We start from the raw sequence: 15,189 nt of genomic DNA on the forward strand, positions 1-15,189 counted from the left end.
GATTGACCTTGATTGTTGTTAACGGTCATTACATACGACACAATGATACGCTCGGATTTTGCACGGTTTTAAGGCCATTATTTGGCCCGTTTTTAAGGTCAAAGTTGCATTACATGTCCATTATTTGTATATTCTATCTATTTTGGTATTTTGACATGTTTTGTGAGAAATGTGCATATTTGAGCCAAAAAAGGAAGTTAAAATGCGAAGTAGAATGCTGGAGCTTCTCCGGCGACCGCTGCAACACTTCCGGCGACCGCGGCACTTAGCGGAGACAAAGACACGCCGGCGACCGCCGGGAAGTGCGTGGCGACCGCCACAAGGAGTCAGAAGCTACTGGACTGCGCGCGGCGACCGCCGGCCAAGGTGCGGCGGCCCGCCACAAAAATGCGGCGCGCGACAGCTGTCTTCAAACTCAATTTTCCGGCGATCCTGAAGTCCGATCGGAGCGTTCTACACACCATTCTCTTCGTCTTGAAAAGAGCTTCAATATGGTTCAAGAATTAACTCAATCAAAGTTCTGTGGAGAGAGTTATGGCCGTTCTACCAAAGTCGCGCAAAGCTGCCAGCTGAAGTCTATGCGGGAATTTGAAGAAGGAAAGAAGATATTACCTTGTGAAGCCAAATCTTTTCCTTCTACTATGGGGAACGAAAATTACATATTTCCTAAGGCTTGGAGGACACTTATTACCAAATTTAAATCCTTCTAAAGCCTATATATACCCATAACCTCATTCATAGAATTCAACCATTCCTTAGCCCCAAAAGAGGAGCTTTCATAGCTCCTCCTCCAACCTTAATCTTTCATCATCTTTTTGCGAATTACTTCCATAGCATAAATTTAAGAGTTCTTCATTGTGCAAGGGGTTGCGGAAAGAAGCAAGAACATCAAGAACGACAAGAATTCAACCTACGGGTTTTATTTATTTTAGTTTTATATTCCAATTGTTTTCACTCCGATCTATGTTTTTAGCTTATTCAATTATGTCTAACTAAATTCATAGAATTCTTTGGATGTGTTAGTAACGACCTTGGTTATACAAATTTCTTTTTCTATCTAATATCCGTTTTGTTTTTACTTTATTTCTTCCCTAAGTAGTTTTGATGCTGCATGATTGAGTGAGACAATCGTGTATGATTTAATATAACTTGCTTCATAACTGTGACAGAGTTCTAGCGAGTTAGATTCACTTAGTAAACTTCTACAGTTAAACTTCTTTAAAATGGCAACTGTTAATTGAGAGAGAGTCTCTCTCTCTCTCTCTCACACACACACACACACACACACACACACACACACACACACACACACACACACACACACACACACACACACACACACACACACACACACACACACACACACACACATTAGAAATCTACAACACATTTTGGAAAAGACCTTAACACCATAATTGACGTCAAAACTTGATTTTGAAGACTTAAATTGATTTCTTTGCCAGTGTATTCAAGAATTTATTTTTTGATCTTCCATTAAACTTGTGTTGAAATTATTGTAAATTTTGTTGATATGTCATGGCGCTGGCTGATCCTATGTTTACATTTGTTGACACAAAATACAACATCAGCAAAACAAAAGAATCAACACAATTTCAATACAAAAATTCAACAGATTTCAGAATTCAACAAAAAATCAACACGCTGGATTCATCAGGATTCAAACAATGGACACAAATTCAACAAATTTTTTTTCATAAATCAACACAGCGAGAACGATGATTTCAACAAAGAATTCATGCAATTTTTCAACGTAATCAAAGGCAAAAAAATCAACATGATTTCAACACAATACAAAATAAGATAAAATCAACGCAATTTCAACGTAAAATACAGAATAAGCATAGAATCAGCGCAATTTCAACGCAAAATACAAAATCAACAAGAATCAACGCAATTTCAATACTAAAATATATTCATATTATCCACTTCTTCATTCTTCTTAACTATTTTGATAAAAAAGTTCGAAAGGATAAAAAGTACTTATGAAGTTGAGTGAAAAGATGCATCTCACATTCTCACTATCTCTGTCCAACTGTGGAGTATCTAACAGTACAAAACAAATGAATTGACATAGAAAGTATTAAAATCTTATCATAAGTCTTATCGTACACCATGTCTGTTAAAACATGCATAAGAACACATTAAAACATGTTTGATCATACAGGACCAAAACCGAATACAGCACATTGCATTAATCTTAATCTTAATAGTACAAGAGTTAAAAAAAAATTTAGCAAATCAATAGAATGGTTGACTCTACAAAACGTAGCTTAAAATAAGATTTAATGGACACTTTATAGACAGATAATCAAAACACTACTAAAATAGCTTGACTGCTAAATTTTGCGTAAGGTCATACCATAAATTTATCTCTAAATTTTTATTATCAAATTGATACTCTTCCCAGGGACTCGTACTCGTACAGCACTAAATAAAATTTACAGTTATCAACACATAGTAACTGGGCATATAGATTAACTAAAGAATATTAGTGATTATACTTTTTTATTTTCTAGAGACTGGTAATGATATTTTTCCACCTAAAATGCAAAACAACTAGTAGTAAATTTTTAATTAATAGGAGTACATGGCTTGCAAAAGAATGATGCAATGGCGCAGCAACAAGCAAAAGAATAAAAGCAGTAAAGCAATTATAATAAAAAAACCGGAAAACTGTGATAAGATTAAGGTCTTAGCATTAATAAAATTTCGGGTCTATTATCATAGGAAAGTAAAATAATCGAATCTCAAAATCAATCGCCGCCGGCCTTATTGTAGACATAGGTAAGGCCGCACTTACCGCAGTAATGGCGGTCAAAATGATTGGCCATGAAGGTTCCAGCACCGCACTCGGCGTTGGGGCACTCCTTCCTGAGGCGCTGCACCTTGCCGGAGTCGTCGACCTTGTAGAACTGAAGCACGGCGAGCTTCACCTTCTTGTGCTTGTGCTTGATCTTCTTCGGTTTGGTGTAGGTCTTCTTCTTGCGCTTCTTAGCGCCACCACGGAGGCGGAGGACGAGGTGGAGCGTCGACTCCTTCTGGATGTTGTAGTCGGCGAGGGTGCGGCCATCTTCGAGCTGCTTGCCGGCGAAGATGAGGCGCTGCTGGTCCGGCGGGATGCCTTCCTTGTCCTGGATCTTGGCCTTGACGTTGTCGATGGTGTCGGACGACTCCACCTCCAGGGTGATCGTCTTCCCCGTTAGGGTTTTCACGAAGATCTGCATCTTCGCGACCGCCGCAGATAAGCTAGGGTTTTGCGAAATCGAGATTGTGATTAGTGATGAATGAATTGGGTGTGTTGAAAGTTGAAACGGCTCCCTTTATATACGAGGGCCCAGGTCTATATTGGGCCTTTGGACTACCCATTATCTCAATTTTGAATTAACAAAATATTTTCTTCACTATTTATTTTGATAAATTATTTTATTTTTCCGCGAAAATATATTCGTTTTGATTTGACGAAGAGAAAGTGATATCTGTTCAACTATGAGGATGAACAGACGAGCAAAATTTTGGAAATTGAAACTCTATGAATTTCTTCGGTCATCATCTATGCGTATTTCTCTTGTTTCCGTCACTTCTATTATCCGTTCGATCAAATTTCTGTGTATAAAAATTGACTCATTTTGATGAAAGATAGCCGGATGCCGGATGCCGGATGCCTCGCCGGAGGAGTACTCCTCGGCCAATGCTCCTCTGTATCACAGTTTTTTCTTCTTCAGGCAGCTCCGTGATTAGTCCTTGAAGTTTGTTTTAGGAACTGGTGGGGAAGAGGCTTCTTTGTTTGCCATGGTTATTTTTAAAATGTACACTCCTGTTTTTGTGGATTGAGTGATATATCATTGAAATAGATTAGGTATGAGAAGTACTCACAGAATAAAGGTTGGAGTTTTGAAGTTCTTGGTGTGGCAGAATCTAACGTAAAAAGTTATAAGGTTGGTTGAGTATCCTTTAGATAACATGCAATCTGCTACTGCGTTTCATATTTTCAGCCTCACACGCTATCGTTTTTTTTAATGCTTAATGATTCACAGAGTGCAGGCTTTTCATACTCTAAATCTATCTGCATTTTGATTTCTTTGTCTTCTGTATGAATATCTTCTCTTAGAGCGAGTTCATTCCGGTGCCGTATCTGTTGTTATTCTTCCTCCAACTCCACCCGATTTAAAGTTATGCTCCCACTTTCGATATAAGTGTTAGAAAAGCATATTAAAAATGGCAATTTGCTCGATTATTAATGGCAAGTATTTTGAGGCTGCATTCATTTTAATCATAGTTATCTGAGGAGTTTGAAACTTCTGCAGGTTGATGTCCAAATCTGGAATGAAGTGATACGTACAGGTTGGGTGGTGCAGGTGGTCGGAGTGTAAACACCATTGATAGTGCCGTCATGATCACTCATATGCCATACTTCCAACTGGGTTAATGGGTGCCATACAGGATGGGCGCTCCCAACATCAGGCACCAATCTTCTTACAGTTTCTAATTCTTCTGTTTCAATGCAAGAGATTTCCTAATATATAACCCAGCAGTAATTGTACCATCCATTTTCATCAGTGTTTCATTGTCCGTTGTTAATAATTTTTTGTCTAATAGTATTTGTTAGTTGTTTGATGAAACATTATTAAACGAACAACTGAGCATTTGTTCATCTAATAAGACAGTCCATTCTTACATGTTAAATTTGTATAAATGGCATGATAATATAGACTACTTGTTGTTTGTGCTACCCCTTTACGTGTTTTATGACTAGTTTGCTGTACAAACCATATTATGCTTTTGGAAGGAATACTCATGTACACCTGTATTCCCTCATTTCGGAAAACTCTGTCTTCTGTAAAAGAATTTTGTCCATTTACTTGCTTCGACTTTTAAGTTTTAGGCCAATTTGAGTAGCAAAGTTCTATGAAATTTCAAGTTTAGAAGCACAAATTTTCTGGACTTCTTTTCAAAGTGGAACTGATCTATTTGGGAAATGCTTGCTAATTCACGAAATATAATTATCCAATCCATTCAAATATGTACAGCCTATTCTCTCGGAAAAAAGAAAATTATGTTTTATCTTATATACTGAACCAAAATACTAATGGTTCATTTTTCTTATATAAGCTTCTGTTTCAAAATTCATAAATATTTTAGACAGGTTCTATGTTAAGCATGATTAATTTATGAAAATCATTGCATGCAACCATATTTGTTTCATGCATCTTGATTACTTGAGTAAGATTTTCCCATTTTCTTGATTGTTCCATCAGAACAAGGATTATTGTGTTCGAAGTTATATGAGCTGGAAAGGACTCGGCTTGATGCCAATCATTCAAAACTTAGAACAAAGCAGGTAATGGTCTTCAAGTTGAAGCCTTTTACTTTGGAGTATTGGCCTATTGGCTATTGGTAGAAGATCATTACACATATTTTTTAAAGTGTTTTCCTGTACTCAACAGATCGGTAGTGGGGACAGATCAGATCATCAGAACACATCCGTACATATAATTTCCCTCAAGGTCGTGTAACTGATCATCGAGTTGGCATCACTAGTCACTCTATAGATGAGATATTGGAGGCTAGGATACATTTGCTGACGCTCTTATCTTGCAACAAGAAAGGAATGCTTTTGCCTCTTTCACTTCAACTTACTATCCGAAGAGTTTAAACTCTTTTAAACTGGCTTTTACTTCCTAGCATTTACAGCTGCAGATATGCTCCTACAGTCCTATTCTCCATCCATTTTCTGCACTAACCAAAGATCTCTGTTTTGGCCCCCACTGTTTCTTCGAGGAGGTTGATGCAGCTGCTGAATCTTGTATTCTACTAAGAATCGATCGCAGTAACTAGACATCAGTAACTTAGGTTAGTTGGTCTGAGATTGCAATTTGGCAACCCCCTGCTATTAGTTATTGATGGTTTTGCTATGTTTCACTGATGGTTTCAAGGCCAAACAGTTAGCTAGACATATACTAGAATATCAATAACAGTTGTTGTTTGTGGGGCTGAAAGCAGGAAAATGCCAAGCATAATTATAATGAGGAAAATCAAGCTTTTTGTTAAATAATGTGATGCGCAGTGCTAACATTTTTGTTGCTCTGCTATGGTACATTATGTTAATCAAGTTAGAATAACATCAAAGTCACTGAGAGACCATTCAGCCACTTCATCTTGATCACTAACAAATATCTCTGTCCCCACATCAAGAGAGGTCCATATTCTTCTTGCAGGAGCAGTATCTGGATCCTGGTAGAAGTAAAGCCTGCTGGAAAGGCCACCAACGTCGAGCTCCCAGGTACGCCCGTCTCCCACCCACCCTTCACCCTGCTTGGTAGGGTATCCGTACTCCTCCCAGATGGGATGAGGAAGCAACTGCACCAGCTCCTGCGCCTGCGGATTACTATAGGGATCACATGTGCTGTATGGCTTCTCGGCATGCTTTGCATTTCCCGGGGCACAGTAATAGTGATAGGCTCTGTAAGGGAAGTTGTCCGTGTCGTTTCTGAGTATCTTGGTGTCGTCCGGAGTGATGTGGTAGGGGGGGCAGTTGGCGATATTGGTGGGGCTGCACCACGCCTGAGTTACTGGGTTGATGATCATCTCCGAGTATCGAGTGACATCGGTCCGCACATCACCGTCGCAGGGTGCGCCGTTGTTTTTCCAGCAGCTCCCTATGTCCATCAAGTAGAACTGGCTCTTCGGACCTCCCCCTTTCTTGATGTCCAAACTCAGCTTCACCTTAAAATTAGGAGACTCCGGCAGCTGCAACAATCACAAGGTTCTAAATCAATGCATGTCCCTACTTAATATTCTTCTTTGCATATTATCATTATCTCAAACGGAATTTATTGTGATAAATACACTTACCTACCTACCTACTTACCTAACTTGTCTCATTACTGATAGAGAAAAAAAAACATGAAAATCTTACAATTTTGAGCATTCCTCGAGTGTCGTAGTGGTAGCCCCCGGAATAACCTGTAGTTGCGTCAGCTCTCAAGTAAAGCATAAGCCATGGATACTTTTTAGAAGTCACGAGCTTATGTTTGAAAACCCAACTCCCACTCCCAACTTTCTTCTCCCACACAACTTGGTAATACGAAGAATGTTTGCCGGTGGAAATGTCATAACTGCCGTAGAAGCCTCCCCTCATCAAGGTGCCATCGTTGTACAACCTCGTAGGCTGGTGGTACAGGCTCGGCTGATTCATACATCCCTTCCCAAAACACGGGAATCTCCTGGGGCGAAATGGCGGAGCCTTTTTCCCGTTCTCGGGGCACAGGCCTGATCTAGTATCGTAGTTGCCATTCTTGAGCATTACCATCCAAAACTGCCAGGGCTTGGGGGTGTCGGAGACTTGGCATAAGGAGCCGAGATAGAGCTCCTTCTCGGCCGCATAGAGGTCCGGGTGGTTGAGAGCCTTGTGGCTCAGACCCGGGAATGGAGTTCCAACCCCTAGCCTGTTGTCAGCTTCGGACACCTCGTGGATTATGGAGCCGCTGCCTTGAGTGAGATGGAAGCAGTCGGCGGCTCGGGGGCTTCCCATGCCGGGGGCTTCGGTGCCAACCTCATTGCAGAAGTTCCAAGCCTCAAACGCCACCCGCAACCCGTCTCTCCGCATTCCACCATCTCCCACCGCCGAAGTATCGCTGCCGGCAGCTGATGCAATGCTGATAGTGAAAAATACTAGTGTGATGGTGATGGTAATGGTGATGGAGATGGTGTGTAATAAATGCAGCGGCATTGCCAAGGTTTTGAAGTAGTAATTGATTATGAATAGTAGGATAGGAGTGTATAAATAAAAGATGGTGAGATTTGAGAAGGAGAAGTAAATGTGGAGTGGAGCAGCAGCTCTGTCCTCAGTGTGAAGCCCCACCATTTTAATACTAGTATTGAGTTCTGCCTACTACTTTCACTTTTTTGATGATTCCTAATTGTACACTGGTTTTTAGAACATTGTTTATCTCCCTTGCTGTGTGTCTCTCTCTCTACGTTTCTTTGTTAGTTTTCCAGTCATCCACGTTCCATATTTGATAGTACTATCTTAATTATATCTCATAATTAAGATTATATCTCATTATTGGATATGTATATTATGTTTTGTTCAAGAGATTGAGTCTCACAACAACTTCAGAGAAATTCAATCTAACTAAATACTATTAGTTTCACATGTTCTTAATAAATACTCCATTGGTCTCATGCTACTTGCACATTTCATTTTCAGACTGTGCCAAACTATTTGCATTATTTCTATTTTAAATAAAAAATTATGATATTTAATTAAGATTTTAGAGTTAGATAGGGTGTCCCTTATTAAGTGTTGTCTTATTACATTTAAAATTCTAATTTAATTATACTAGTTATTCATGTTTAAATTTATGTTGTCAAAATAAAAAGTGCGAGTAGCATGGGACGGAGGGAGTACTATACTACTACTCTACAAGAAATTCAAAGAAAAATAAATGAAAAATATTGATAAAATATGTGTTCAACTTTTTTAATATACTGTATGAACATAAAATAATATTCTTGCGTTTCATATCACAGTATATTATGTTATGCTTTTAAGCTCCAACTACACTACTACAGGATGGAGTCATGGAGGGATTATGAATTAAGGAAGGTTAGTTCAGCATTAGTTATCTACACGTTGTGTGGCGGTATAAAATATGGGTATATTCTTCTTGTCCAAAATAATAATACCACTTATTTTCTTAGAAGATTTGTACTGCTTCTATAATGAAGATCAGATGAAGGACAACATGTTAATTTGTACATCCACTAAGCACAAAGTGAATAATGTGGACTGCTCTCTAGTTGACTTCATTAGCCAAATATGCAAGTGTTAGATATAATTACATTCTTAAGTAGTTCGACAAAAGATGACTACATCTAATCCTTTACCAATGAAATCCGGCTCTCTAACACTAGGTTAGTCGTATGGAACATGTAATTGTGTCATTGGCAAAGCCTAGAGGTGGAGTCCAAAAGAGTATAAAAACAAAAAGATAAAATAAAGCCTTAAACTTACTCTATAAAGTCTTGTGATGAAAGGGCCCATGTAGTAGTAGATGATTGGTCAACGAATATTTTTTGGCCCGATTTTCCATATGGGCTCAGCCATTCATTACCACTACGAAAGATGAGTTTTTTTTTTTTCTTTCAAAATGTGTATTACAGTGTTGAGTCGAATTCTTTTTTAAAATGTTCTTTTAGTAGTTGAATTATTTTTTATGTCAAAAACTTAATATATTTAATTTATTTTATTATCTCTTATTTTATTTGTATAGTAATATTTTATTTTATCACCTACTATTTCCTTACTCCCTCCATCTTCAAAGAATATACACTTTGGGTTCAGCATGGATTTTAATGTAAAATTAGTAAAATAAGAGAGAGGTAAAGAGAAAAAGTAATTAAAATATTAATAGTGGGGATGAGTCCCACCTCATTACAGAGAAAAATTGAAAAATATGTATTCTTGTGAGACAGACTAAAAAGAAAAGAATGTATATTCTTGTGGGACGTATGGAGTACTATTTATCTATTTTATTCTTCTTCTTACATTATTCTCACTAAACTTAATTTACTAAGTACTTTTTTTTTAAATTTAGTGTAAAAAATAAATGTCTCAATGCTATAGAACGGATCACTACAAAAAAAATCATTAAGGATATTTTCTAATACAATTAAGGACGTTTTAGAAAATGTCTTTTTCGTTAGTGTCCTAGATAAAATTAGAGGTCGCAGAAGCGTCCTTAAAAAGTAAAGGACTAAGTTAATTTGTCCGTAATTTAGGAACACTTTCTTTTGCGTTTAAATTGTTATTATTTTTTTAAAAATTTAAACACAAGTAATTGCTTCTCGATTTTTACGTCCTTAAAAAATACTTAAGTATTTTGTGGTGGATGAAATAATAGACTACTATTTCATAATAAGATATAAGTAAATTAATAGAACTGTGTGATCTATTTATTAAAAGTTATACAATTGAATTTAATATTTAATGATTATACCCCAAAATTACAGTAAAAGTTGTACAATTGAATTGCATAATTAAAGATTATGTAAAGGTTCGTACAATTGAATTGAATATTTCATGATTATATCCCAATTACAAAATGAAAAATGGAAATAGTTGGTAGTTGCATATAGTCCATTCATAGGACATCTTATCTGCCAAGTCAAGTTATGCATAAGGGCAGAAATTTTGAATCCACACACCATAGTTTTCCCTGTGCAATGAAGCCAAGTTGCAAAAATTCTAACGATACCAACTTAGTAAAAATCAAACAAAAAATAGAATTGAAAGTCATAGTACACCCAAAAATGGGACAATTGATCTCAACCTTTCCATTCAGCTATGTGAAATTTTGATGCTCTGAGGAATGAACTCAAAAGAGTATACTCCCTCCGTCTCCGATTAAAAGTCACACTTTGACCGGGCACGAGTATTAAGAAATGTAAAGAAAAATTGATTGAAAAAGTTAGTGGAATGTGAGACCTATTTTTTTTATATTGGTTTTATAATAAAATGTGAGTGAATTGAGTTAGTGGAATGTTGAATCTACTTAATATTTATGGTAAAAATGAAGTGCGACTCTTAATTGGGGACGGACCGAAATGGAAAAGTGTGACTCTTAATCGGGGACGGAGGGAGTATATCAATTGGGCAGTTTTTATATGGAGTATACATTTATTTTTCTTCTACTTTCCAATACTGTAATAAGTAATAACTGAGAGTCTGAGACAGCCATGGACTTCGTTTATAAAACGAGAGATATTAATTGGGTATTTATAGAAACATTATCCACACGTTTTGTGGCTCAACACAAATCATTGCTACTAACTTGTATCTTTCACCTTTCTTAAAAAAGGTTGTCGTACTTCTTCTGCAGTGAAAAAGAAAAACAGATTGCCTATAAATAAATAGAGTCAATAAATTAAGCATCAAATTATCTGAGAAAATTAAGTGCTATATATCGAGGTATTTAGAGTTTTAGAGATGAAGGAAATGGGGTTTAATTTCATTCCGAGGACACATGTAATTTCCATTATTTATTTTGTAAGGCCTATTCCTAGATCATTATATCCCCTTTTCATAGTGATTCATACCCTTTTCTTTTTTATTTAAATTATGTTATTCTTCCTGCTACAGCTACGCGATTCCCGTTTCCCATGATGAAGTTTTTTGTTAAAATGGAGATAGCCTAAAAAACAAATCACCGAAAAATTAAAGTTTGGACTATATTATTTGTGTATTTAAAAAGGAAAGTAAGACTAAACCACTGTTCTAAAATAGAAAGCACGGGTTGTAAGTAATGATAAATCATCTACAATAAGAGCATCCGCAATGGTGCTTAGGCCAGCCATAGGCCAGCAATAGGTCAGTCATTCTCTCCCCTGTCACGTTAGCAATACTAAAAAATCCACCTGCCACATCAGATTTAGGCCAACCGCAATAAAAATAATTCAAAATATACTACATTTACGGAATTAAAATTACGATTAAATTACGGAATTAAATTTACGACACATATACGGGAAAATTCATTAATTTTATTTAAATAAAAAAAAGTACATTAACTAAAAATCATAAAAATAACATAATAAAAAAAAATCCGGGCTTCCACACACGAGCCACCTTGAATCTGTTATAGTTTGCCGCTAGCCGAACGGGGGTCCGACGGTATGACATGTTTCTGTTTTAGGTCTTAATTTTGTATTGGGCTAGTTGTTGTTGTCCATCGCTAGATTTTGCTCTTGTATTTAAATTTAGAGATAGAGAAAATCGCGTTTATATAGTTTTTCAAAAATTAAAAAAAAAAATTGAAATTTTTTTTCTAAAAGAATTTAAAAAAAATAAAAAAATGAATTAAAAAAAAAACAAAATTCGGCGCTGGCCGATCGGGCCGCCACAATGGCGGCTAGCGCTGAGCGATCGGCCAGCCCACGCCGATCGGCTCGCCGATTTCGCTCTCGCCGACAGCAATGGTTCGGCTAGCCGATCGGCCAGCGCGACGAATCGGCTAGCCGGTCGCTATAAAATATTCCTGGATTCAAATAAATGAAAATTTTCGCTTTTATGAGATTTGAATTCAAAATCACGAAGTTATTCAATAAAGTGGTGAATTCATTAAATCTTCATAATCAAATAATTAATAATAGTAATTTATAATTTTAACATTTTTCCAATCCCGCATTAGTGCACGCACACGATAAGTGGCGTGCAGTGTCAATAAATATACAGTACGGTGTTGTTCAATTGTCGTGATTAATTATCAGTGGCGACTTTTGAATGATTATTACTCCCTCCGTCCACGAATAAGAGTCCCGTTTTTCTATTTTGGTCCGTCTACGAATAAGAGTCCCGGTTCATAATTACCATAAATGGTAAAGAGACCCCACATTCCACTAACTCATTCCACTCACATATCATTTAAACTAATATATACAAGTGAGACTCATATTCCACTAACTTTCTTCCACCCACTTTTCTTAACATTTCTTAAAACCCGCGCCATTTAGAAATGAGACTCTTAATCGTGGACGGAGGGATAACATGATTATTCATCTAGAATTAAGTTGAGTGATTTAATCTCATGAACCAAACATACTGCATTTAATCCAGATATATAATTTTGCAAACCGAACCACTCCTAGTACTAATAGTACTATTTTGTTGATGTCGCTGTACTTGTGATCACAACATTCAAAATATTGTTTTTGAAGTAGACTTTCTTTGTTGAGAAGTAGACTTTTCAAGATTTGAACAATAGACAATTCCCATTTTAAGCAATATGAAAGTTGGTCTGTTGGTCATACCTTTCTCTTGAGGGCTAAGCAAATACTCCTACATGTTTTACTTATGACTTAAAAGACAAAGAAGGTTATGCAATTATGAATTGTTAGTAAAGAGAAATTTTTAACAAGGCCAATATTCCACGGCACGTAAATTTAGATTGGACTCAAATCTAATATTCCAGTATTTGATTTTGTACACCAATCCTTGTATTTTCTCAGCTGATGTCAGCTGATCACATTTTATTATTATTAAATGTATATTATGAAGATAGCTTTCTTTCTTTCTTTCTTTTTCATCTTCTAGAAACGCATCATAGTTAAATTCACGGACAAAAAACCCTCAACCTATCTCGTGAACTTTATTTTGCTTGCATTTTTTGCTGCAGGGGAACAGAACCCCACCGTTATTACTTTATTAATCCCGATCCTAATTATATAGCTTTTGACTTATTGCAACAAAACCAACCACCAATTTGGAAAAGCGGAATTACTGAATTAGATTTATGTTGACTATGTACAAGCAATCACCTGAAAAGTATGTATCAAAACATAATTAATGTTCAAATAACTCTAGATGATGCCAAATAATCAAATTCTAAAAGTCTTGATATTCAATGGACCTGTACCTGCATCACGCCTCCAAGATTTGAAGCTGAATATTAATAAAGGGCCGTGCTCATCAAGAATTCTTGCTCAATAAGTCTTGCAGCTCTTTACACACACTATATATATTTGTGTGTGTTTTTGGTTGAAATAAAAAAGTCAGTTAGTTAAAGTGCAATATATACAAGTGTTAGTAAGTGTAGACATCAGAGATTGAAATGGAAAGAGAAGAGACGCCGTCTGCGGCGGCGGTGGAAAAGGAAGGGCAGACGGAAGGCAGAACGGTGCCGTTTCACCGGCTGTTCGCCTTTGCTGATCCTGTGGATCAAGTGTTGATGATAGTTGGTTCAGTGGGTGCCGTTGGGAATGGAGTGTGTATGCCTCTTATGACAATCCTTTTCGGGGATCTCATCGACTCTTTCGGCCAAAACCAAAACAACGATGTTGTTTCCGTTGTCTCAAAGGTATCTAAATCTCATCATATTCATTCTCAACCTACTTGTTTATGGCAGCTTCATGATATTGTGCTTTCATCACTTGTATCTTACATTTTCGTGTTGCATTTCGCGTCTTAGGTTGCGCTAAAGTTTGTGTATTTGGCTATGGGATGTGGCGTGGCGGCATTTCTTCGTAAGTTTTACCTTATAGCCATCTTAATTGATATATTGTTGAATTTGAACATACTTAACTTTGAATGATCTACAGAGGTGGCTTGTTGGATGATTACCGGAGAAAGGCAGGCTGCAAGAATTAGGAGTCTATATTTGTCAACAATTTTGAGGCAAGATGTTGCTTTCTTTGATAAAGAAAGCAATACCGGGGAAGTGGTTGGAAGAATGTCTGGTGACACTGTGCTTATTCAAGACGCCATGGGTGAGAAGGTACCTTCTTTCTCTCACCTCTCTTTGTTTCTGCTTCTTTTTCCTATGATTTCAAGAGAGAGAAGATTACATGTTGTATATGCATCCTCTTGCAGGTTGGCAAGTTCATTCAACTAGTATCAACATTTGTGGGAGGATTTGTGATCGCGTTTATCAAAGGATGGCTTCTCACGCTCGTCATGCTATCATCCATTCCTCTAATGGTGATATCAGGAGGTGTCATGTCGCTACTCTTGTCGAAGATGGCGTCTCGTGGCCAAGAAGCGTATGCTAAGGCTGCAACTCTAGTTGAACAGACGATTGGCTCGATCAGAACGGTCTCGTCCTTATTAACAATCTTTTGTTTCCACATTATAGTATTTTTAAACAGAATACATACTGACATATGTGTCTATGATTCTGTTTAGGTTGCGTCGTTTACTGGGGAGAAGCAAGCTGTGGCTGACTATGACAAGTCCCTCATCAAGGCTTACAAATCAGGGGTGCACGAAGGGCTAGCGAGTGGGCTGGGGCTCGGATCAGTCATGTTCATTATATTCTGCAGTTATGCTCTGGCTATCTGGTTTGGAGGCAAGATGATCTTGGAGAAGGGATACACTGGTGGTGAGGTGATCAACGTGATCACCGCCGTGCTTACTGGTTCAATGTGAGTACATATACTATTGATGTTGTTGTTGCTGCACTTTATATTATATATTGATGTTGTATGTTGTGTAGGTCTCTTGGACAAGCATCACCTTGCATGTCGGCATTTGCTGCGGGGCGAGCAGCAGCGTACAAGATGTTTGAGACGATAAAGAGGAAGCCCGAGATAGATGCATACGACACAAGTGGGGAGATGCCAGAAGACATCCGTGGGAATATAGAGTTTAGAGACGTGCATTTCAGCTATCCG

The 15,189-nt window shown here is 37.4% G+C and overlaps 3 protein-coding genes across 3 annotated transcripts in view; 1 reads left to right on the forward strand and 2 right to left on the reverse strand.

Annotated features, from left to right (window-relative positions):
- Positions 1-2,695: 2,695 nt before the first annotated feature.
- Positions 2,696-3,319, reverse strand: LOC125205769 (ubiquitin-40S ribosomal protein S27a). Its single transcript, XM_048104876.1, has one exon. It carries the CDS (start codon positions 3,243-3,245, stop codon positions 2,775-2,777), a length of 471 nt encoding a protein of 156 aa, XP_047960833.1. The 5' UTR covers positions 3,246-3,319; the 3' UTR covers positions 2,696-2,774.
- Positions 3,320-6,038: 2,719 nt separating this feature from the next.
- LOC125205765 lies at positions 6,039-7,942 on the reverse strand. The gene is made up of 2 exons (XM_048104870.1): positions 6,938-7,942; positions 6,039-6,768 (listed from the first exon to the last, which is right to left on the reverse strand). Exons 1-2 carry the CDS (start codon positions 7,883-7,885, stop codon positions 6,127-6,129), a joined length of 1,590 nt encoding a protein of 529 aa, XP_047960827.1. The 5' UTR covers positions 7,886-7,942; the 3' UTR covers positions 6,039-6,126.
- A 5,479-nt stretch (positions 7,943-13,421) lies between these two features.
- The window catches only part of LOC125206342 (ABC transporter B family member 21-like), an 11,347-nt gene continuing 9,579 nt past the window's right edge, over positions 13,422-15,189 (forward strand). The window contains exons 1-6 of the mRNA XM_048105609.1: positions 13,422-13,877; positions 13,989-14,043; positions 14,119-14,294; positions 14,390-14,611; positions 14,702-14,940; positions 15,012-15,188. Of these exons, the coding sequence (XP_047961566.1) occupies positions 13,632-13,877; positions 13,989-14,043; positions 14,119-14,294; positions 14,390-14,611; positions 14,702-14,940; positions 15,012-15,188 (1,115 nt within the window). The 5' untranslated portion in view covers positions 13,422-13,631. The remainder of the gene's footprint in view (positions 13,878-13,988; positions 14,044-14,118; positions 14,295-14,389; positions 14,612-14,701; positions 14,941-15,011; position 15,189) is intronic.

Source organism: Salvia hispanica, chromosome 2 (genome assembly GCF_023119035.1).
Source record: "Salvia hispanica cultivar TCC Black 2014 chromosome 2, UniMelb_Shisp_WGS_1.0, whole genome shotgun sequence".
NCBI lineage: Eukaryota > Viridiplantae > Streptophyta > Magnoliopsida > Lamiales > Lamiaceae > Salvia > Salvia hispanica.

Bases quoted from the DNA above. Each gene is read 5' to 3' on its own strand.
- LOC125205765 (XM_048104870.1), bottom strand. From the start codon at position 7,885: ATGGTGGGGCTTCACACTGAGGACAGAGCTGCTGCTCCACTCCACATT. The intron at 6,769-6,937 runs GTAAGATTTTCA...TGATTGTTGCAG, and splicing joins CTCGAGGAATGCTCAAAATT to CTGCCGGAGTCTCCTAATTT.
- LOC125205769 (XM_048104876.1), bottom strand. From the start codon at position 3,245: ATGCAGATCTTCGTGAAAACCCTAACGGGGAAGACGATCACCCTGGAG.